General features: G+C 43.6%; 1 protein-coding gene across 1 annotated transcript; it reads left to right on the top strand.

The window, feature by feature from the left end:
• Positions 1 to 4780: 4780 nt before the first annotated feature.
• COX6C (cytochrome c oxidase subunit 6C) lies at positions 4781 to 17268 on the top strand. The gene is made up of 4 exons (XM_077493098.1): positions 4781 to 4906; positions 12721 to 12854; positions 14884 to 15022; positions 17140 to 17268. Exons 2-3 carry the CDS (start codon positions 12741 to 12743, stop codon positions 15007 to 15009), a joined length of 240 nt encoding a protein of 79 aa, XP_077349224.1. The 5' UTR covers positions 4781 to 4906; positions 12721 to 12740; the 3' UTR covers positions 15010 to 15022; positions 17140 to 17268.
• Positions 17269 to 23250: the final 5982 nt, after the last annotated feature.

Here is a 23250-nt window from a genome sequence, read left to right as displayed (position 1 = left end):
AATCAGCAGATAAAGATACTACAAACATCTGGTGTTTGTGCTTCAATTATCCCGGCACCATGGTTGTTAAGGTTTCAGCACAATTGAAGCGCATTATTTCTATTATTACATTGTAATATAAAATGAAATCATTCAACTCAGCATAATGCTGAATCAATGAGAGCCCTGAGTGTGTGACCTGCCACCAGATACCATCAGGTGCCTCCCGAGGGAGTCCCGAGGGAGTCCCTCCTTACAGCAGGCATTTTCAGCAGAGTCCGTCCTTGCATCGGCTTGCCCCGGCAGAGTCCGTCCTTGCATCGGCTTGCCCCGGCAGAGTCCGTCCTTGCATCGGCTTGCCCCGGCAGAGTCCGTCCTTGCATCGGCTTGCCCCGGCAGAGTCCGTCCTTGCATCGGCTTGCCCCGGCAGAGTCCGTCCTTGCATCGGCTTGCCCCGGCAGAGTCCGTCCTTGCATCGGCTTGCCCCGGCAGAGTCCGTCCTTACAGAGTCCCTTCTTACATCAGGCATTCTCAGCAGAATCCATCCTTGCATCTGGTGTCCCCAGCGGAGCCCCTCCTTACATCTGGTGTCCCCAGCGGTTTCCTTGGTGTGAGCAGAGGGGTTGATTTAATAAAGGCAAATAAACTTTATAGCAATAGCAGTTGCAATCTTTAACCACTTCAGCCCCAGAAGAATTTACTCCCTTCCTGACCAGAGCATTTTTTGCGATACAGCACTGCGTCGCTTTAACTGACAATTGCGTGGTCTTGCAATGTTGCACCCAAACAAAATTTATGTCCTTTTTATCCCACAAATAGAGCTTTCTTTTGGTGGTATTTTGTCGCCTCTGCGGATTTTATTTTTTGCGCTAGAAACAAAGAGTGACAATTTTGAAAAAAAGCAATATTTTTTTACTTTTTGCAATAATATCTCCAAAAAATATATCGAAATTTTTTTTTCCTCAGTTTAGGCCAATATGTATTCTACATATTTTTGGTAAAAGAAAAAAAATCGCAATAAGCGTATATAGATTGGTTTGCGCAAAAGTTATAGTGTCTACAAAATAGGGGATACCTTTATGGCATTTTTATTATAAATTTTTTTTAATTAGTAATGGCGGCGATCTGCGATTTTATATTGTGACTGCGATAATATGGTGGACACATCGGACACTTTTGACACTATTTTGGGACCATTGTCATTAACCACTTGCTTACTGGGCACTTAAACACCCTTCCTGCCCAGACCAATTTTCAGCTTTCGGTGCTCTCACACTTTGAATGACAATTACTCAGTCATGCAACACTGTACCCAAATGAATTTTGTGTCCTTTTTTTCCCACAAATAGAGCTTTCTTTTGGTGGTATTTGATCACCTCTGGGGTTTTTATTTTTTGCGCTATAAATGAAAAAAGACCGAAAATTTTGAAAAAAAAACGCATATTTCTTTGTTTCTGTGACAGAATTATGCAAATTATTAATTTTTCTTCATAAATTTTGGCCACAATTTATACTGCTACATATCTTTGGTAAAAATAACCCAAATTAGTGGATATTATTTGGTCTTTGTGAAAGTTAGAGAGTCTACAAGCTGTGGTGCGAATCGCACAAAATTGATCACATCTGATGTACTGGTGGCCTATCTCGCTTCTTGTGACCCGAACAAGTCAGGAAAGTACAAATACCCCCCAAATGACCCCTTTTTGGAAAGTAGACATTCCAAGGTATTTAGTAAGAGGCATGGTGAGCTTTTTGATGTTGTCATTTTTTTCCCACAATTCTTTGCAAAATGAAGATTTTTCATTTTCTTTATTTTTCTCCACAAAATTGTCATTGTAATAGGTTATTTCTCTCACGTGGCATGTGTATACCACAAATGACACCCCCCAAAAAATTCTGCTAATCCTCCTGAGTATTACAATACCACATGTGTGTGACTTTTTCACAGCCTGGCCACATAGAGAGGCCCAACATGCAGGGAGCGCCATCACGTGTTCTAGAAGCATAAATTACACATCTAACTTGTTGACTATTTATTACACTTTTGAAGCACCAGGACAATGACACGTGACACTGATGACAGATGGCACTGATACGTGGCAATGATGACACTTATACGTGGCACTGATGACACGTGGCACTGATGACAGATGACACTAATATGTGGCACTGATGACACGTGGCACTAATACGTGGCACTGATGACACGTGGCACTAATACGTGGCACTGATGACACGTGGCACTAATATGTGGCACTGATGACACGTGGCACTAATACGTGGCACTGATGACATGTGGCACTAATACGTGGCACTAATACGTGCCACCGGTGACAGATGGCACTAATACGTGGCACCAATGACGCGTGACACTGATGACAGATGGCACTGATAAGTGGCATTGATGACACGTGACACTGACAACAGATGGCACGTGACACTGACAGGTGGCACTGATGACAAATGGCACTGATACGTGGCACTGATGACAGATGGCACTAATACGTGGAACTGATGACAGATGGCACTATGTGGCACTAATAACACGTGGCACTGATGACAGATGCCACTTATACGTGGCACTGATGACAGATGGCACTGGGGACAAATGGCACTGACAACAGGTGGCACTGGGGACAGATAGCACTGCGGGCAGGTGGCACTGGGGTGGGGTGGATTGCACTGGGGTGGATGGCACTGGGGTGGATGGCACTGGGGCGGATGGCACTGGGGCAGGATGGCACTGGGGGAGATGGCACTGGGGCGGATGGCACTGGGGCAGGATGGCACTGGGGGGGGCATGGCACTGGGGGGGGCATGGCACTGGGGGAGGATGGCTCTGGGGGAGGATGGCACTTTTTTTTAAACTTTTTTTTTACTTTTTTTTTTTTTTTTTCTTTTGTACACTGACGGCTGCTGCAGCCGTTCTTCTCTCCCCTCTCACACGCTGTCTGTGTGAGGAGGGAGAGCGGCGCTGAGAGATGATCTCATATGTTTACATATGAGATCATCTCCCATTGGACACGCCGATCACGCTGTAAACGGCCGCTGTGATTGGCCGTTTACAGCGATCTGTGTTTGCCTGTCCCCGGGGGACACGGCAAACACAGAACTTCCGCGATGCGCGCCCGCGGCGGCGCGCATTGCGGAAGTAAACACCAGGCCGTCCAGGGACGGCCAGGCGAGGGAAGCCGCCCGCCCTAAGGCCGTCATTCGGCTATAGGGCGGGCGGGAAGCGGTTAATACAGAGATCAGTGCTATAAAAATGCATTGATTACTGTATAAATTACACTGGCAGGGAAGGGATTAAACAGTAGGGGATGATTAAGGGGTTATGTGTGCCCTAGGGAGTAATTCTAACTGTGGGGGAGGGGGGTGGGTGGGCTACCTAGGACATGACAGTGATCACTGCTTCTGATGACAGGGAGCAGTAGATCTGTTTTGCCACTAGGCAGAACGGGGAAATGCCTTGTTTACATGGGCATCTCCCCGTTCTGCCGCTCTGTGACACGATCGTGGGACACTGGCGGACATAGAGTCCGCGGGTCCTGCAGGCATGGTCACGGAGCACGCACCCATGCCCACAATGCTGCTTCTTAAAGGGGACATACCTGTATGCCCATTTGTGTAACTGTGCAATTGTGCTGACGTATATCGTCATGCACTGGTTGGCAAGCGGTGAGGAGCAGTTGCTCCAGCGCTTAGTAAATGAGCAGAAGCTCTGCTGCCTTCATCATCCAATTATATGCAAGCAAAAACTGTTTTTTTTTTTCCCCCTTGCACATGATTAGGTATTCTTTGTAAAGTAAAGCTTTGCCTCATTTACCAAGCTCTAAGAGAACTGCCCTTGCAGAGGGTAACTGCACTTTGCAAAATGCACAGTCTATTTGCCTTTGGTAACTCAACCCCAATGTGTTGTGCATTCAGAGATGGTATTCTGCATACCTTGGATGTAACAAGTGGTAATTTGACTTGGTGTTGCCTTTCCATCATCTCAAACCAGTCTGTCCATTCTCCTCCTCTGACATCAACAAGGCATTTTCCTCCACACAACTGCTGCTCACTGGATAGTTTCTCTTTTTTTCGGACCATTCTCTATAAACCTGAGATGGTTGTGTGGGCAAATCCCAGTAGATCAGCAATTTTTGAAATACTCAGACCAGCCGGTCTGGTACCAACAACCATGCCATACTCAAAGTCACTTAAATCCCCTTTCTTCCCCAGGCTCAGTTTGAGCTCTAGCAAGTCGTCTTCACCACGTCTGGATGCCTAAATGCATGGAGTTTCTGCCATGTGATTGGCTGATTAGCAATTTGTGTTCCCATGTAATTGAACAGGTGTATACCTTCCAACGGTCCCTCATTTGGAGCAATGTCCCTCTGTCCTCCTCGTTTGTCCCTCATTTTGGTCTGATCTATATCGTTCTATATAAAATGCATGTTTTATCTATTAAAAAGCGTTTCCCAGTGCTAAACCTTTAATTCGCATTCTAAATGGCTGCATTTGTAAATCCCAGAAGCCAATATAATAAAAAAAAAAAACAGTATTGAGAAAAAAAAATGGAATAGAAAAAATTTAAAAAAAAGCAAGCACCTGTGGGTCTTAACCAATCTTCTTTTTTTTTTGTATAATTATTGTGTGTGGTGTGTATACACAAATAAAATAATGGATAATGCGCAGCCCACACTTGTCTGCCCTCCAGCATTAATATGTGACATGAAAGTGACTTCATGCCGGGGAGGAGGTCAGTCATGGCCGCCCCCTCGCTCTCCTCCTATAAGGTCATTGCAGAGCACAGAACAGCCGCATGCGCGTTTGCAGGAAGTTTGGCCCAGCGCGGAATCCGTGACCGGAAGGGGCGGGGCTACAGTTACACCTTCTTCCGCCCAGACTCGTCTCATTGAGGAAGGACACGGCTGTGGTGGAGGTGAGTGGTGGCGTTTCTCTTCGTACACCGGGGAGCTCATAGCCGGTGTACTGCGCCCTCCTCCCTCCGGTGACACGGGGCTCCCCCCGAGGAGGAGGAGGAGGGCTGTCCTTGGAGCCTCCTGGCCGGTCATACGGGGAGCCGCACTCAGGAGGCAGCGATGGCTCCTGTCATATCACCGTATTGTATGTATGGGGGAGGGGAGTATTATATCTCCTACACCCGGATCTGTCCGTCCATGGAGGGTCAGTACAAGGACGCCGCGCTCCCCCCCCGAGTCACGCTATATATACACGGGGTGGGGACATCTCTTCATGTCGTTGTTCCGCCCTACACAAGAATGACTATTTGAAGTGAACAGAACGTACACTTGACTGCAATGTCAGGCGGTGCATTGTACAATGTGCTGCAATAAAATGGAACATGTCTGAATCTTATTGCAGTGCTAGGCTTGTGTTGCAGTATACATGGGAACAATTTTGTTTCCTGTGTATCCCTGCAGTGACGGCTGTTACCATGCCGGTCTCTGCACAGTGTGAATTGGCCCCAAAGGATACGTTCGCATTAAGGAGAATGTTCCACCCATATTTAGGATGTAACCCGCTCCCATCTGCCCGTCTTCCCTCCGTCAGAGCGCCCCTCGTTAATGTGGGCACAGTGTACTCTACTCTCCCCACACCCGCTGTCACTTTTACAAAACGGTGCGGGGCTCCGCCCACACAGCCATGTTCTTCATTCAGAGATCTGTGAATTAATGAACTGCAAGTACCGCCTTCCACTGCAGCACACACTGGTAGATTGGATGGGCTGCAAGTGCAATGCTCAGCACACCTGTAGTTCAGTCACTCCTCTAGATGTACAGGCACAAGGCTAGAGGAAGACTGTGCTGTACCTGCAATCACAGGCACAATACTCTGCAGGCTCCACCCAAAAAATAAATGTGTTTGTTTTTTTGAAAGCTGCACTAAGCTGTGGGTTGGGACAAACAAGATGGCTCTGTGGGGGAGGTTGCTGTACTAACATTGGATAGTTAATACAGCGGCTCTTCCTGTGAAAAAAAAAAAAAAATATATATATATATATATATACACACACACACACACTTTTTTTTCTTTTTTTCAGCCTGCTGGGTTGTGTACCAGGCTTTAGATGGCAATAGAAATGACTTGGGGCATATTCAGATCCTAGTTCAAAACTCAACAAGCCTGCCTGGAAGCTGTTGCACTTCTGGACCAATCATCTGCAGTCGTTGCCTACATGTGTTGTGGGAAAGTCTGCATTTAATTGGCCCAGTACAGGTAACAATTTCCAGGTGGGTTTCAGACTAGGTTTTGAACGAGTCTGAGCCCATCACTAGATGACGGCATTGTCAGTCCTGGGAGATGGTAGTGTTCTAAGGAGTAGAAGATACAAATATAACAGAACTTTTTACAGCAGGCAACTTTTCCTTTTTGGGCTCAAGGACTTCCATAAATGTCAGTGGTGAATGTTGTGTCTCAGCCCTCGATCTAGCCCTCTTTCTGGACATCTTGGTCTCCTAAAGGAAGTTGAACAATAACACAATTACTGGTGGGACCACCAGGCGAAAGTAAACAACTAAAACAGTCGCCACATATAAGAATTTAACAGCTGAAATATACATTATTCTATATAGAGTCCATTTTTGGGTTTAATACCACTTTAGTGGCTAAGCTCATTTCTTAGAGAAAACAGCCTATGTTTTCATGGTATCATTGTAGATTTAAAAAAAAAAACTGCAGCTTTGTAAGATCTTAATTAGTTTAGTATTGTTATAGGCTGCTTGGAGCTCTTCTAGAAGCCTGGCCCGAAACAAAAACAGAAATCTTCACATCTTAGGACAGAATATTGTTGCTTTTTATTCCTGCAATTGGGTGGGGGTGAGCGAGCGTCCAATGGTTTTCATGTCCTAGCAATTGGGCAAAAAATGAATCCTGCAAGCAGAATCTTTGCAGCACTGTACACACTGCTCCTAAAGCTCCCCTGACCATTGAAATCAATGGGCAGTGCCACCAAACTGCCGCTGCAGAGGTGTTTTGCAGGTGGTTTTAACCCTTTTTTTTTTTTTTCATCCTCTAGCGAGGGTTAACAGTGCGCCACTAAAAATAGCGGCGCTTTACCGCCAACACCCCAGTTTGAAAGTAGCCAGAATGGATGCACATTGGCTGTAGGACTCGCACGCACAACCAAGTTTGACAGCTACACAGGAATAAGCACATGGAGCCAGACAGAGCCTGTGCTCCTGGGTCTGTGTGGTCATACTTGTGTACCTGTCAGCTGTGCTGGTGAGTCCATACAGCTGGTCTTTCCATTCCGTTTTCTATGGGCTGCCTGCACTTAGTTCAGTGATAGCACAGCTCTGGTCCCGGCATGAGGCTGAGTGTGTGAATGAGCCATAGTTTGTGCAGCCCTTAGGGTCCCTCTAAACAGAGGGCTGCATGTGGCCCCCTGGGCCCTAGTCTCCTATAAATAGGTGCAGAATTGTGGGAGGTGCCCAGCAGGTCCTCCCACTACAGGTTACTTGTAAAAAACTACAGGAGAGTGCAGAGATGAGACTGTCGCAATACATGAGGGGAGAGAGCAACAATGACTGGTCTTTGCCTATGTATGGGAGTTTCCTGTAATAGTCTCACACTGGATTACTGCCCAGATCTGGAAGAATTGCACAAAGCACACCAAGATTCAAGAAAGAATGCACTTGATGAATGTATTTAGGCAATATTTGCTTATCTTGGACTTCAGCTTTGGTACTTTGACTCACTGACGTGCAGCAAACATGCAGAAATGAGCTCACGTACAGTATCTCACAAGTGAGTACACCCCTGACATTTTTGTAAATATTTTATTATATCTTTTCATGGGACAACACTGAAGAAATTACACTTTGCTACAATATAAAGCAGTGAGTGTAAAGCTTGTATAACAGTGTAAATTTGATGTCCCCTCAAAATAACTCAACACAGCTGTTAATGTCTAAACCACTGGCAACAAAAGTGAGTACACCCCTAAGTGAAAATGTCCAAATTGGGCCCAAAGTGTCAATATTTTGTGTGGCCACCATTATTTTCCAGCACTGCCTTAACCCTCTTTGGCATGGAGTTCACCAGTGTGTCACCAGTTGCCACTGGAGTCCTCTTCCACTCCTCCATGACTACATCACAGAGCTGGTGGATGTTGGAGACTAGAGGTCGACTGATATATCGGCTGGCCGTTATTTGAAGTTTTTTTTTTTTTTTTTTTTTTTTAAACTCACAATTTTATTAACCACTTGCTTACTGGGCACTTAAACCCCCCTAAGTCCCAGACCAATTTTCAGCTTTCAGCGCTGATGCACTTTGAATGACAATTGCGCGGGCATACAACACTGTACCCAAATGACATTTTTTATCATTTTTTTTACCACAAATAGAGCTTTCTTTTGGTGGTATTTAATCACAGCTGGGAGTTTTATTTTTTGCTAAACAAACAAAAAAAGATGCAAAAAAAAAATCATGTTTAATAGTTTGTTATAAAATTTTGCAAACAGGTCATTTTTCTCCTTCATTGAAGTGCGCTGATGAGGCAGCACTGATAGGCTGCACTGGTGGGCACTGATAGGCATAGTTAAGGTGGCACTAATAGGCACAGATAAGGCGGCACTGATGGGCAAAGACGGGCACGGATGGGTGGCACTAAGGGGCACTGATAGGTACCACTGATAGATGGGACTGATGGGCTCTGATAGGTGGCACTGCTGGGCGCGGATATGTGGCACTGGGGTGCAGCACCTTTGAGGCAGACTGTGGGCACTGCTGGGTGGCACTGACAGGAGGGACACATTTTTTATTCAGGCAGGCAAAGCAGGGGGCAGGTGGGCACTGGCAGGGCTGGCCGTGATCGGGACTGATGTCCCGATCACGGCCGCCGGTGATCGGCTTTTTTTTTTCTCCTCGCGCTGTCAGGAATAATAGCCGATTACCGGCTCCATTATATCACATGATCAGCTGTCATTGGCTGACAGCTGATCACGTGATAAGGGGTCGGGATCGACCCCCTTACACGGATCGGTGATCAGGCAAATCTCGTAGACTCGACGATCACAGAGCGCGCCGCGCGCGCCCCTCAGAGGGGCGCACAGGCCGCTTGTGGACAGGAACAACGTCAATAGACGTAGTCCCGGAAAAGGAGATCTGCGCTGTAGCCGTCATTCGGCTATAGCGCGGGTCTCAAGTGGTTAATTGCAAAAAGAAAAAACGAGAGGGGAACAGAAACAAGAGGGGATCAACAAAAAGATGGAGGAAAAAAGAATAAAAAAAGAGAACGATGCATAGTACAATAATAATCACAACATCAGATTGCCAGTTAATCCAGCATCCCAACTAGGGGTAAGACTAGGTGGCGGTTCATAAAGTTTATGACCCCTGACATCATAGTGAGCTACTATAGAGTAAAAGGGCCGCAATAGCGGATCTCCTGTGCCAGGTCTCTTCAACAAATAGCAATAGGAGCATTAGAGAAGGGAAAAGCTAAGTCAGGAAAAGGAGAGAAAGAATAGAGATAGGGTTAAGGCAGCCTCCCGCCCCAAGAGCCCAGGACTGTCCCAAAAAACGGCCACCTCAGGCCACATTAGGCTCTTGAGAAGAGAGCCATGTATCATAAGGCTGGGGGAGTCTTCAATAGCACCCAAGGCTCCCATATTCTATCATGCTTATCAAAGGTGTCATTCAGGGTGGCTGTCAGGTATTCCATTCTCTTAACATCTCTGATCCTGGTGTGCAGTTCAGATAGGGAGGAGGGGTCCGTCTGTTTCCATTTTAGGGCCACCAGGCAGCGGGCTGCGGTTAATACATGCGACAATAGTTTCTGTGACATTTTAGTGAAGGAGACGGGTGGTAGACCGAACAGATACATTTTGGGATCTAATGGCGCCGAAGATAGATCGGAGCAAGGATTGCACCATCAGCCAGTATGGGAGAAGTAGGGGACACATCCAGTATATATGGAATAGCGTTCCCCTATCTTTAGGGCAACGCCAGCAACGGGAGTCAGTCAGTGGGTATATGGAGTGGAGCAGGTCCGGGGTCTGATACCAATGGAATAAGATCTTGTATTGGTTCTCCTTGTAGAGCGTGCAGATGGAGCTTCTGTAAGGCTGCGACCAGATACGCTGCCTCGTGCTTAGGGGTATAGTTTCACCCAGGGCCTGCACCCACTTGCCCATATAGGCATGTCGTGACCCGTCCGGTGAGGGGGACATGATCAGAAGCTGATAGGTGTGGGAGATCATACCCTTTGGGGAAGAGCCCTCCAAACATATTTTTTCTAATTCAGTTAAAGGTGAAAAACAAAGGTTGGCCACAAACGATTGGGCATAGTGCTGTAGTTGCAGGTAACTGAAGAAGGCCTGTTTGGGTAAATTAAGTGTTCTGTAGGTCCTGGAAGGATTTTAAAAATCTAGTTCTGGGGTCTATCAGGTGGCCATAGTGGAATAGGTCTCTGTCCATCCAAAAGTGGGACATCTGTGATGTCAGGCTGTCCGGGATATTTGGCGTGAACAGAAATGAGGTTATTATAGTTCCAGAAAAAATTTAGAAGATCACCTTGTGGGAGAAAAGTCTTATAGTACCGTTAAGGAAGGCCGTCTGGGCCTGGGGCTTTGTCATTGGATAAAGATTTGACCACGTCCCAATCTCCTCTTCTGTGATTGGGGAGTTGAGGGTCTCAAGAGCCGCAGGGGAGAGGACAGGGAGGTCACAGTCCCTCAGGTAGGAGTTGATATCTCGGGACAAGTCAGATGAGGGAGGGGTATGTGGGACATTCGGGTCGTTGTAGAGAATGGAGTAATAGTCATGAAATATTTGGGCGATGTTAGCGGGATGGGACTGGACAACCCCTTTGGCGTCTTTAAGGAGGGCAGGCGACGAAGTCGCCACCTGTTCGCGAAGTTGTCGTGCTAAGAGTGTGTGTGGTTTGTTGGCCTTGTCATAGTACGTTTGCCGAAGCCTAAGGAGGGCCATCTCTACCTTACCCATGTCTATGTCCTTCAGCCCAGCCCGGACACTGGTAAGCTCCCTAAGAGTGGCCAGGGATGGGGAGGTGAGCAGTCTCTCTTCCAGATATTTGGAGTTTTTTAATTAATCGGCATTAGCCGATTGTGCTGATAAAAGGCCGATTTATATCTTCAGCGCCACTTGCAAATTACTTCTGTAATAGAAGTCAGTGCAAGTTGCCTGAGTCTTCAGTGAAGCCACTTGTTTCCTCTGGGCAGTCTGCCAAGAAAAGAGCAAAGGATACAATGTTTACACTTCTGAATGAACTGAACTCTGTGTGTAGAGTTCTCAGTTTAACCATTTAAAGACTAAATCTTTTCTGACACTTGTTGCTTACAAGTAAAAATCCTGTATTTTCTGCTAGAAAATCAATTAGAACCCCCAAAAATTATAAACACACAGACCCTAGGGAATAAAATAGCGGTTGTTGCAATATTTTATGTCACACGGCATTTGCGAAGCGGTCTTTCAAACGCAGTTTTTATGGAAAAAAGACACTAATGATTTAAAAAAAAAAAAAGTAAAGTTAGCCCATTTTTTTTTCGTCCAAAAGTTTTTGATTACCTGTTTATATATATATATATATATATATATATATATATATATATATATATATATATATATATATATATATATATATTTTTTTTTTAATCTAAATTATACATACAAGTGAACTGATTGGAGGTTTGTTTTGTTAAATGTAAGAAATTTGCTGTATCACTTAAGATTGCTTTCACACTGGAGCGGGCAGGCGTTGACAGTAAAACACTGCTAGTTTTAGCAGCGCTTTACCGTCATTTTAGCGGCGCTATTCGGCTGCTAGCAGGGCACTTATAACCCAGCTAGCAGCCGAGGAAGAGGTTAAATACGCCCGTGAAGCGCCGCTGCCAAAATGCATTGCATGCACTTCGACAGTGGTGCCCATTCATATCAATGTGGAGGAGCGGTATACACCACTCCAAATTTATTTTTTTTTATTTTTTTTAACATCCTGCCAGCGCATTGCCTCAGTGTGAAAGCACTCTGGGCTTTCACACAGACTGCAGGGGAGCCATTTTGCAGGTTCTATTTTTAGCCCAAAAGCGCCTGAAAAACGCCCCAGTGTGAAATCTGTCTGTTAGATTTTATGAGATGAAGGGGGAAAAATAATTAAAAATCTGCCTAACATATCGGGCCAAAAAAAATCAGCATTATATATCAGCCACGACGATTTCTAAATATCGGCCAGAGAAAAATCCATATCAGTCGACCTCTATTGGAGACCTTGCGCTCCTCCACCTTCAGTTTGAAGATGCCCCACAGATGCCCCACAGATGCTCAATAGGGTTTAGGTTTGGAGACATGCTTGGCCAGTCCATCACCTTTATCCTCAGCTTCTTTAGCAAGGCAGTGGTTGTGTTGGAGGTGTGTTTGGGGTCGTTATGTTGGAATATTGCCCTGTGGTCCAGTCCCCGAAGGGAGGGGATCATGCGCTGCTTCAGTATGCCACAGTACATGTTGGCATTCATGGTTCCCTCAATGAACTGTAGCTCCCCAGTGCCAGCAACACAACTTGGACATTTTCACTTTAACACCATAAGGGGGACATGCAACATGGTCAGAGGAAAAACTTTTCTAAGGGTTAACCGTCTGTATTGTGGAGAAAGAACAGAGTATTGTGTGTTGCAAATGTGTATAGCGCACACAAGGAACATTGGCTGGAATGTTATAATGCACAATTGGCATGGCAATATCATTGTCACTGACTGCTCTTTGTATATTTTTCAGGTTTACTGAACAACGCCATCATGTCACAGGGTCTTCTGGTTAAACCTCAGATGAGAGGCCTTCTGGCGAAGAGGTTGAGATTCCACATTTTTGGAGCCTTCGTCTTTTCCATGAGTATTGTGGCCCTGTACAAGGTGATTGCTTCCTGATTGGAATTGTTTATTCTTAGTTTAATTCCTCAGCAGAGTTTTGGCATGTACAAACAATATAATCCCTTGCAATTTGTACAAAATAAGATGCAGTAGTATTGAATAAATGGCAATTATGTTATGCCTCCAAATTGTGCACTCAACTGCAAAAGCAATGCTACCCATGAATATCAGGTTACCCTTTAATGCAGAGTTCTGCCTTTTTTTTTATTTATTTTTTATGTCCGCTACAAATACTGTAGCTGCTGACCTTTACTATATGGACACTTACCTGTCCAGGGAGCTGATCTTTGGTTTGACTGTATTACGCAGCCGCCACTGCCATTCCAGGTAGGGAAACCCAGCAGTGAAGCCTTTTGTCTTCATGCCCAGTACCCTACTGTGCATGCATGAAGTGAGCTGCGCCTTCTGAATGGCCCAGCGGCAAAGGGGCTGAACTTCTGGGAAAACGGGCCGCAGCCTGGTCTCCTGGAAGTGGGGAAGGGGACCCCTAAAAGGTGGCACTAATGACACGGGGGGGGGGGGGGGAGCAATTAGGTGGCAGTTCCACTTTTGGGTGTAACTCTGCTTTTGAAGGCTCATTCAGATGGGTGCTGATACCCGTCCTATGGAGTTGCTATGTGTGAATACAGTGTCTGCGTTCGGATGCCTGCATTCACTTCAATTGCATGACAAACTTTGACATGCGACTGTTCATGGAGCCGCTGTATCTGCATCCACTTCTATAGGCTGCCTGCCCACAGCTCTGAGGTAGATTCACACAAAGCAGACAACGGCTCTGCACAGACAACATGTCTGTCTGTCTGAGCCCTTAAATGTTTTATTCAGTTTAGAGTTGATTGTAAATGATGGACTGTGGTGCACGATCACTGATTACATGCACGTGAATGCTCTAAGCACTTTTGCATTCATATGTGCATGAGCGAAGATAGATAATCTCTCTTGCCCTGGAGACTTATTAATGAAAGGAAATCCCACATTTTGATTTTGGGCTATCACCAGAACAGGAATGGAGGGGAAATCAATTCGGATGATAACTACAAACGTTCTCCCTTTGGGAGGATTGCCTCTCACTTCCTGTGTTAGCTATGAGACAGGAAGTAAAGAACAGCCTCTCCAGTGGAAAACAGATGGGTAAAAAAACACTGAATATGGAGGGGGTGTTGCGTGGTGTCTTTTTTTATTTTTTTTTTTTTTTTCCCTTAATATTTTTTATTACTTTATTGCTATCACAAGGGGACTAGCAAGGCAGCTGATGCACACTCTATTGAGACCTTAGGGACCTCTGCTTATTTGGCTTTACACCCCTTATGACAGCTCTGAATCCATAAATGCTCAGTTTAACACTCCCAGGAGGGTTGGGAGAGCCTGGGAACTGAGTTCCCAGGCTAACAACCTAAATGGTATATTTTTCGTGGATCGATTACATGACCTGAGGCTACATTTAATGCGCAGGCACTGTAGATTTTTATGTTTTTTTACTGTTCGATTGATTCCACTACTAATGTTTAGAAAATCAATTGTATCGGCTCCAAAAATATGACGTGCCATATCTTCTTTTTTTTTTTTTTTTCCTGCCGTAAAACTTTGCATTTCGATAATCAAAATTCACCTACTAAAGTTTCCAAAGCCAAACTATTGAGCGTATTGAACGATTTTCTATCCATGTATGGCCAGCTTTACTGAACTTTTCTGTCAGAGGGATGACTTGAACTCCCTAATAGTTTGATGTGCAAGGCCTGGGCTTTGACGTTCCATGCTCCTCTATGTCTGGAGGTGCCAGGTATTCTTGCTGGCCGCAGAAAAGTGAGGAGCTACATAAGCACACAGATATGGTGGTAATATAGGTTTCTGAAGGCAATGGAGCTCTCTACAGTCACCATGTAGGACAAGGTGTCAATGTTTCTGCAAAGATTAAAGGCTAATATTTTTCTAGGTCTATTTTCTTCATAGATGTGTCTTTAGTACAAAATATGATCCATAAAAGTGTAATCATTTCAATTCTTTGTTTTAGTTTGGTGTGGCTGAGCCAAGGAAGAGGGCGTATGCCAACTACTATAAGAATTACGATGTAGTGAAGGAGTTTGAAGCCATGAGGGAAGCTGGAGTGTTTCAGGGTGTGAGGCCTAAGGGAGAATGAGGCACCATTCCAGGTAATGAGTGTGTCTGAGATGGTAAGCACCATACAATATTTGGGATGTGTGACTTGTGAGCTCAGAGGACTTCAAATATGATGGTGGTGGGCCTTTCCTCCAGTCGGCTCACACAGTATGCCAAGAATCCACACACAGTGGTGGAACAGGAAGAGAACATTCTAACATGATGTGCACTTTCTAAACAGTCTAGAAAGCTGAAGACCACAGATATACATGTAAAACTTATGTAGGGAGATTTGTTTAATCTGTGTATCATCAGACTGTTCACTTCACTGGGCATATGTAGGGCTGAAACAACTAATCGATTATGAAATAAATCTATTACTATTTTCATCTATTAATCGGCCAGTAACAAAATGGGGTTAAAGTTAATGAGTCTGATATTTACCTGATTCACCCTTTAATAGTATATACACTATATCTCTCCTCTAATAATGTATACAGTATAGCTCCTTTTCTAATGGTATATACAGTATATCTCTCTAATGGTATATATCCTCTAATAGTATATACGGTATCTCTTCTGTCTTAGAGTGGATTAGATATTTCGCTCCCTAACCATATAGTTATTTATATTTACCACTGCATATAGAGATATTTAAGAATAAATTGCCTTTTTTTTTTTTTTTTTTTTAAACTTTACATATTAACTAAATTATACACCACACTTGTTTTTTTTTTTTTTTTTTTTTTTTTTTTTGTAAGGCTATTAACCGATTAATCAAAACAATAATCGGTCAACTAATCGATTATGAAAATCGTTAGTTGCAGCCCTAGGTATATGTGGGGGTTTACATCCACTTTTTAAGGTAAAGGCTCCACAGCTTTTGAATCTGGCCTCACTAGTTGGAAAGTAGTTGCAAGAATGCAAAGTAAGGTGGCTTATTTTCTATAGGATTGCTAAGATGACATTTTTAGAGCACTTTAGATATATCAGAGTTTTTTGGTTGATGGCTAAATTGCCAGTGACAATTGCTCTTCTATGAAATGTTGCAGCAATCTCTGCTTGACTGCAAATTGTTGAAGATGAGTGATTTTGTAGTAGAGCTCAACCCAAATGCTGTAGTAAATCGCCAGTGACTTGTGATTACATCACTCATCAGTGCAGGACTTCACAAATGTCACTCTCTGCTTGCGCCAGAGAAATGGTTCTCTAGATCAGTATTCATCAACCCTGTCCTTAGGGCCCGCTAACAGGCCAGGTTTGCAAGATAAGCAAAATACATCACAGGTAATATAATTTGCTGCTCAGTGATTGCAGTATTCTAGTCGACATCTCCCCAAGGTAATGCTTAAAACCTGGCCTGTTAGTGGACCCTGATGACAGGGTTGGTGACCACTGCTCTAGATCAGTGTCTCAACTCCAGTCCTCAAGGCGCTCCAACAGGTCATGTTTTCAGAATTTTCCCCAGATGAAACGGCTGTGGTAATTACTAAGGCAGTGAAACTGATCAAATCGCCTGTGCAAAATAATGTAGAGCCTGAAAACATGACCTGTTGGGGCACCTTGATGACTGGAGTTGAAACGCTGCTCTAGAGCAGTGATAATCAACTCTGTCCTCAGGGCCCACTAACAGGCCAGGTTTTATGTGTTACCTTGGGGAGACGCAGACTAGAATACTGCAATCGCTGAGCAGCAAATGATATCGCCTGTGATGTATTTCATTTATCTTGCAAACCTGGCCTGTTAGTGGGTCCTGAGGACAGGGTTGATGACCACCCATCTAGAAGCCAGGGTAAGATGACATCCCTAGAGCCTGTCTTGTATGCAAGTTGAAGTAATTTACAGCCATTGTGCTGATGTGACTTGTGCAATGAATTATCTCATTACTTGGGTACACTGTGCCATACATTGAGCAGCCATTCGGTACATTTTTGTAAAGTGTGACTTTATGCAAATCTCTGGTCTGGCTTGTGTGAGATTTGTAGATTCCTGGGTGTACATCATTAATATGAGAAAATTTATAATTTTTTTTTTTTAAATTAAAATATTTAATTTTTTTATTAAAAATAATACATATAATAAATTTGTGATATTTGTTAGTGTTTGCACAATTCTTATAATATCTCATCTTGTATAAAAAATTATTATTTTTTATTTTTATTTTTTTTAGGAAGATTCTGAATTGCTTCATGTGCTGGACATGCTTGATGTATATTGTAATATCCAGTGCAGGTGAACACCGCTGGACTTCTTTCTACTGTTCTGTAAATGTGTTTAAATAAAACATTTAAAATCCTGAGTGTTCTGTAGCTTTGAGTTTGAGGTATGTAATGAATTATTGGTTGCCCTCTCCCAGACTAGATCTGTTCAGTGTGTGTGTGTGTTTTTTATTTTTTTTATTTTTTTTTTTTGCTGCCTGTACATATACACGGCCTCACAGGTGAATCCTCTTCAGCAAGGCTGCATATATGCATACTTGTGCTTGGCACAGAGGTTGGGCTCACCTAGAGCCCCAGGTCTTGTACTATCAGGACCCGGAAAGAGTCACCTGATCACTGTCCTAGAGGAGAAAAATGTAAACGAAAGTGTGTAATAAAAAAATTGAATGGGCTAGATCAGGGCTTTATCTAGGCTTTTCATCTAATAGGAAAGTATGGCAGTTCTGAGCATTGACTGCAACTTTGATGCTACTTGAGTGCCAGAGAGTGGTGCAAGAGGAACCTTTGTGCACAAAGTCACATGCTAGGGATAAAAATAACACTAACATGCAACTTTGGACACACAGGTTCTTGCACTACGTTGATGTGACTTTGATGCAACTTTACACTGGCACTCTAGCATCAAAGCTGCAGTCCTTGAACAAAACTGTCATACTTGCATATCCTAGTAGCCAAAAAAAGCGTTTAAAAAAAAAAAAAATGCAACACTTGCCTCTTTATTGCGGGTCCATTGAAGTCTATTAACATGCAAAATGCAATCTATTGTGAGAAGAAAAAGGTCCCTGACCCTTTCCAAAAAGCGCACTGCCTCAAAATGCACAGATGTGAACTAGATCCAGAGGGCACCATGTAAAATGGACTGTAGGATTTCTTCAAAACGTACTAAAAAATGCATAGGTGTGAACCAAGGGTAAAATTGGGCTGGGGATGAGAGTGAATCTGAAACCTAAAAGAGCAAGGTGGATAGAAACTTGACAACTTCTCCTAGGATATATCAAGAGCCCGAGAGATAAACAATTTACGACCTCATAACTGCTGAATATTTAGTATGCGATATCAGCAACAGACATTTTCAAGTTTTGTATAAGGAGTGCTAAATTATTATTTTTTTGTTTTGTTTCAATTCATACAAAATTTATTTGGTAACTACCCATATATATAGTGTGAACCGTATGCTTTTGACAGATCTATTTCATGACCTGCTTTTTAACCACTTAAGGACCGCGGCATAGCAATGTACGTCGGCAGAATGGCACCGACAGGCACAAGCACGTACATGTACGTGCTTGCCTTCTTCCAGCCTTCTTTCAACCTTTTGCCACATTTCAGGCTTCAAACAAAGATATAAAATTTTTATTTTTTGTGAAGAATCACCAACAAGTGGGACACAATTGTGAAGTGGAACGAAATCTATTGGATTTTTGAAACTTTTTTAACTAATAAAAAAAAAAGTGGGGCGTACAAAATTATTTGGCCCCCTTGCGTTAATACTTTGTAGAGCCACCTTTTGCTGCGATTACAGCTGCAAGTCGCTTGGGGTATGTCTCTATCAGTTTTGCACATCGAGAGACTGAAATTCTTGCCCATTCTTCCTTGCAAAACAGCTCGAGCTCAGTGAGGTTGGATGGAGAGCGTTTGTGAGCAGCAGTTTTCAGCTCTTTCCACAGATTCTCGATTGGATTTAGGTCTGGACTTTGACTTGGCCATTCTAACACCTGGATAGTTTATTTGTGAACCATTCCTTTGTAGATTTTGCTGTATGTTTGGGATCATTGTCTTGTTGGAAGATAAATCTTCGTCCCAGTTTCAGGTCTTTTACAGACTCCAACAGGTTTTCATCCAGAATGGTCCTGTATTTGGCTGCATCCATCTTCCCCCCCCCCCCCCTCAATTTTAACCATCTTCCCTGTCCCTGCTGAAGAAAAGCAGGCCCAAACCATGATGCTGCCACCACCATGTTTGACAGTGGGGATGGTGTGTTGAGGGGGATGAGCTGTGTTGCTTTTACGGCAAACATATCGTTTTGCATTGTGGGCAAAAAGTTCGATTTTGGTTTCATCTGACCAGAGCACCTTCTTCCACATGTTTGGTGTATCTCCCAGGTGGCTTGTGGCAAACTTTAGACGAGACTTTTTATGGATATCTTTGAGAAATTGCTTTCTTCTTGCCACTCTTCCATAAAGGCCAGATTTGTGCAGTGTACGACTGATTGTTGTCCTATGGATAGACTCTCCCACCTCAGCTGTAGTTCTCTGCAGTTCATCCAGAGTGATCATGGGCATCTTGGCTGCATCTCTGATCAGTCTTCTCCTTGTCTGAGCTGAAAGTTTAGAGGGACGGCCAGGTCTTGGTAGATTTGCAGTGGTCTGATACTCCTTCCATTTCAAAATGATCGCTTGCACAGTGCTCTTTGCTTTAAACTTCTCCACAACAGTATTATGGACCTGCCTGGTGTGTTCCTTGGTCTTCATGATGCTCTCTGCACTTTCAACAGAACCCTGAGACTATCACAGAGCAGGTGCATTTATACAGAGACTTGATTACACACAGGTGGATTCTATTTATCACCATCAGTCATTTAGGACAACATTGGATCATTCAGAGATCCTCGCTGAACTTCTGGAGTGAGTTTGCTGCACTGAAAGTAAAGGGGCCGAATAATTTTGCACGCACCACTTTTCAGTTTATTTGCTAAAAAAGTTTAAATTATCCAATAGATTTCGTTCCACTTCACAATTGTGTCCCACTTATTGGTGATTCTTCACAAAAAAATTAAAATTTTATATCTTTGAAGCCTGGAATGTGGCAAAAGGTTGAAAAGTTCAAGGGGGCTGAATACTTTCGCAAGGCACTGTAAGTGACTAAGGAATATATATATATATATATATATTAGTGTATGTGTATATTTTTATAACTTTACACAAGGAAGAAATCCGTATAGCTAATTGTAAAATGCTTGTTAGTAGGTTATACGATGATTTAGTTATAACATGTTTCAAAGTACTGTATTTATCGGTGTATAACATACACCCCAAGTTAAGGAGGGATTTTTAAGGAAAAAAAAAACCTTGCATATAAATGCCCGTCAATGCAGCCTTATCAGTGTCATTTGCAGACTTGTGTTGAAGCCTTGTCGTTTAATGGTGCCGCCAAGATGCAGAGCGGATGTCCTGCGTATCTTGGTGGCTCACCGGCGGACTACGAGAGTGGCCGAAAGCTGCCAAGAGGCTCACAATCGGCGTATAACACGCATCCACGATTTTCCCCTGATTTTAAATAACTGATAAATACAGTATATACTGAATAGAGGGGAAAACGTACAGCTCATACAGCTTTGTTTAAAAATAATCCTAATGCAAGAGAAATCGAGAAAAAAAAAATATTTATATGTGAATAAGAGGTGAAACGGATTCATAAAAATGTTGGCAGATCTGTTCTCATATCAAGTTCTCCTTCTCATGGAGAATAGTTTTATATATATAGTTTGTGCCATAACGAATATGAAAAACTTTTTTTGTCCCGTTCTTTCACTCTTTCTGCCTCCTTACACTTGTTTGGAGATTTGGCTGTGTTAGTTTAAATTTGAAATCATATATAAATATAAGCGGCGTGGGAGGGGAGATTAAAGATTTAACCAATTGCTTACTGGGCACTTAAACTCCTTCCTGACCAGACCAATTTTCAGCTTTTGGTGCTCTCACATTTTGAATGACAATTACTCAGTCATGCAACACTGTACCCAAATGAATTTTGTGTCCTTTTTTTCCCACAAATAGAGCTTTCTTTTGGTGGGATTTGATCACCTCTGGGGTTTTTATTTTTTGCGCTATAAATGAAAAAAGACCGAAAATCTTGAAAAAAAAAAAAACGCATATTTCTTTGTTTCTGTGATAAAATTTAGCAAATTATAATTTTTTTTAAAATAAATTTTGGCCACAATTTATACTGCTACATATCTTTGGTAAAAATAACCCAAATTAGTGGATATTATTTGGTCTTTGTCAAAGTTAGAGAGTCTACAAGCTGTGGTGCGAATCGCACAAAATTGATCACACCTGATGTACTGGTGGCCTATCTCATTTCTTGCGACCTGAACAAGTCAGGAAAGTACAAATACCCCCCAAATGACCCCTTTTTTTGAAAGTAGACATTCCAAGGTATTTACTAAGATGCATGGTGAGGTTTTTGATGTTGTCATCTTTTTCCCACAATTTTTTGCAAAATGAAGATTATTATTTTATTTTTTTTTTCTCTCAAAATTTTCAATGTAATAGGTTATTTCTCTCACATGGCATGTGTATACCACAAATGACACCCCAAAATACGTTCTGCTACTCCTTCTGAGTATTACGATACCAAATGTGTGAGACTTTTACACAGCCTGACCACATACAGAGGCCCAATATTGAAATAGCACCATCAGGCGTTCTAGGAGCATAAATTACACATTTCATTTCTCAACCACCTATTACATTTTTGAAGGCCCTGGAGCACCAGGACAATGGAAATGCCCACAAAGTGACCCCATTTTGGAAAGCTAACACCCCAACGTATAATCTATGAGGCATAATGAGTCGTTTGAATGGTTCATTTTTTTTCCCAGAAGTTTTGGGAAAATGGGAAAAAAAATGAAAACGCATTTTTTTTTTTTACGCAAAGTTGTCCATTTATAAGATATTTCCAACACATAGCATGTACATAGCAAAAATGACACCCCAAAATACGTTCTACTACTCCTCCTGAGTATAACGATACCAAATGTGTGAGACTTTTACACAGCTTGGCCACATACAGAGGCCCAATATTGAAATGGCACCATCAGGCGTTCTAGGAGCATAAATTACACATCTTATTTCTCAACCACCTATTACAGTTTTGAAGGCCCTGGAGCACCAGGACAATGGAAATGCCCACAAAGTGACCCTACGTGGCACTGACAGATGGCACTGGAGGCAGATGGCACTGGCAGATGGTGCTGGCTAATTGCTCTGGCAAATGGGGCTGGCAGATGGCACTGCGGCTGGCAGGTGGCACTGGGGCTGACGGATGGCGCTGGCAGGTGGCACTGTCACGTGGCACTGACGGCACTGGGACGGATGGTGCTGGCAGGTGGCACTGGCGGCACTGGGGCTGACGGATGGCGCTGGCAGGTGGCACTGGGGCTGACGGATGGCGCTGGCTGGTGGCACTGGGGCTGACGGATGGCGCTGGCTGGTGGCACTGGGGCTGACGGATGGCGCTGGCAGGTGGCACTGGGGCTGACGGCAGGCACTGGCAGGTGGCACTGGCACTGGGCTGACAGATGGCACTGGGGCTGACAGATGGCACTGGGGCTGACTCACAGATCCTCTCTCTCCTCACACGCTGTCTCTGTGTGAGGAGGGAGAGACACGGCAATGGGAGATGATCTCATATGTTTACATTTGAGATCATCTCCAATTGGCAGCTGCGATCGCGCTGTGAACGGCCGCTTTGATTGGCCGTTCACGGCGATCTGTGTTTGCATGTCTCCGGGAGACACGGCGAATACAAAACTTCCGCGATGCGCGCCCCCGGCGGCGCGCATTGCGGAAGTAAACACAAGGACGTCCAGGGGTGGCCAAGCGAAGGAACCCGCCTGCTCTACGGCCGTCATTCGGCTATAGGGCGGGCGGGAGGTGGTTAAAAATCCTAGGACCATATAGGGTCTATATATATCTAACCAGAAATCAAATTATAAACTACCAGCACAGTCTACTTACTGTATCCTTGCTGAGAATTTGATCCCCCTGCTGATTTTGTATGTTTGCCCATTGACAAATGCTCAGTCTATAATTTTTTATTTATTTATTTATTTTTTTAATCCAAAAAGTTTATTGAGCAGAAAAGTCAGTACAGAATAGTATACAGCAAGTGCCGGGTGCAACATGCACCACAATGTGTTAGTAGGATATACCAAGTTTGTCTGACATGCATATCTAGGTATGCTGTCTGCTTTTCCAGGTTTTGTATGTATAAGAACAATAGTGTGCATTTATTCTTCAACCTTGATCAGTAGGAATAATAACAGATTAGTGCTGCGG

Source organism: Lithobates pipiens, unplaced genomic scaffold, assembly GCF_037356315.1.
Source record: "Lithobates pipiens isolate NorthernLeopardFrog02 unplaced genomic scaffold, aLitPip1_a1.2 Scaffold_19, whole genome shotgun sequence".
Taxonomy (NCBI): Eukaryota; Metazoa; Chordata; class Amphibia; order Anura; family Ranidae; genus Lithobates; species Lithobates pipiens.
This window is presented reverse-complemented; position numbering and strand designations above follow the sequence as displayed.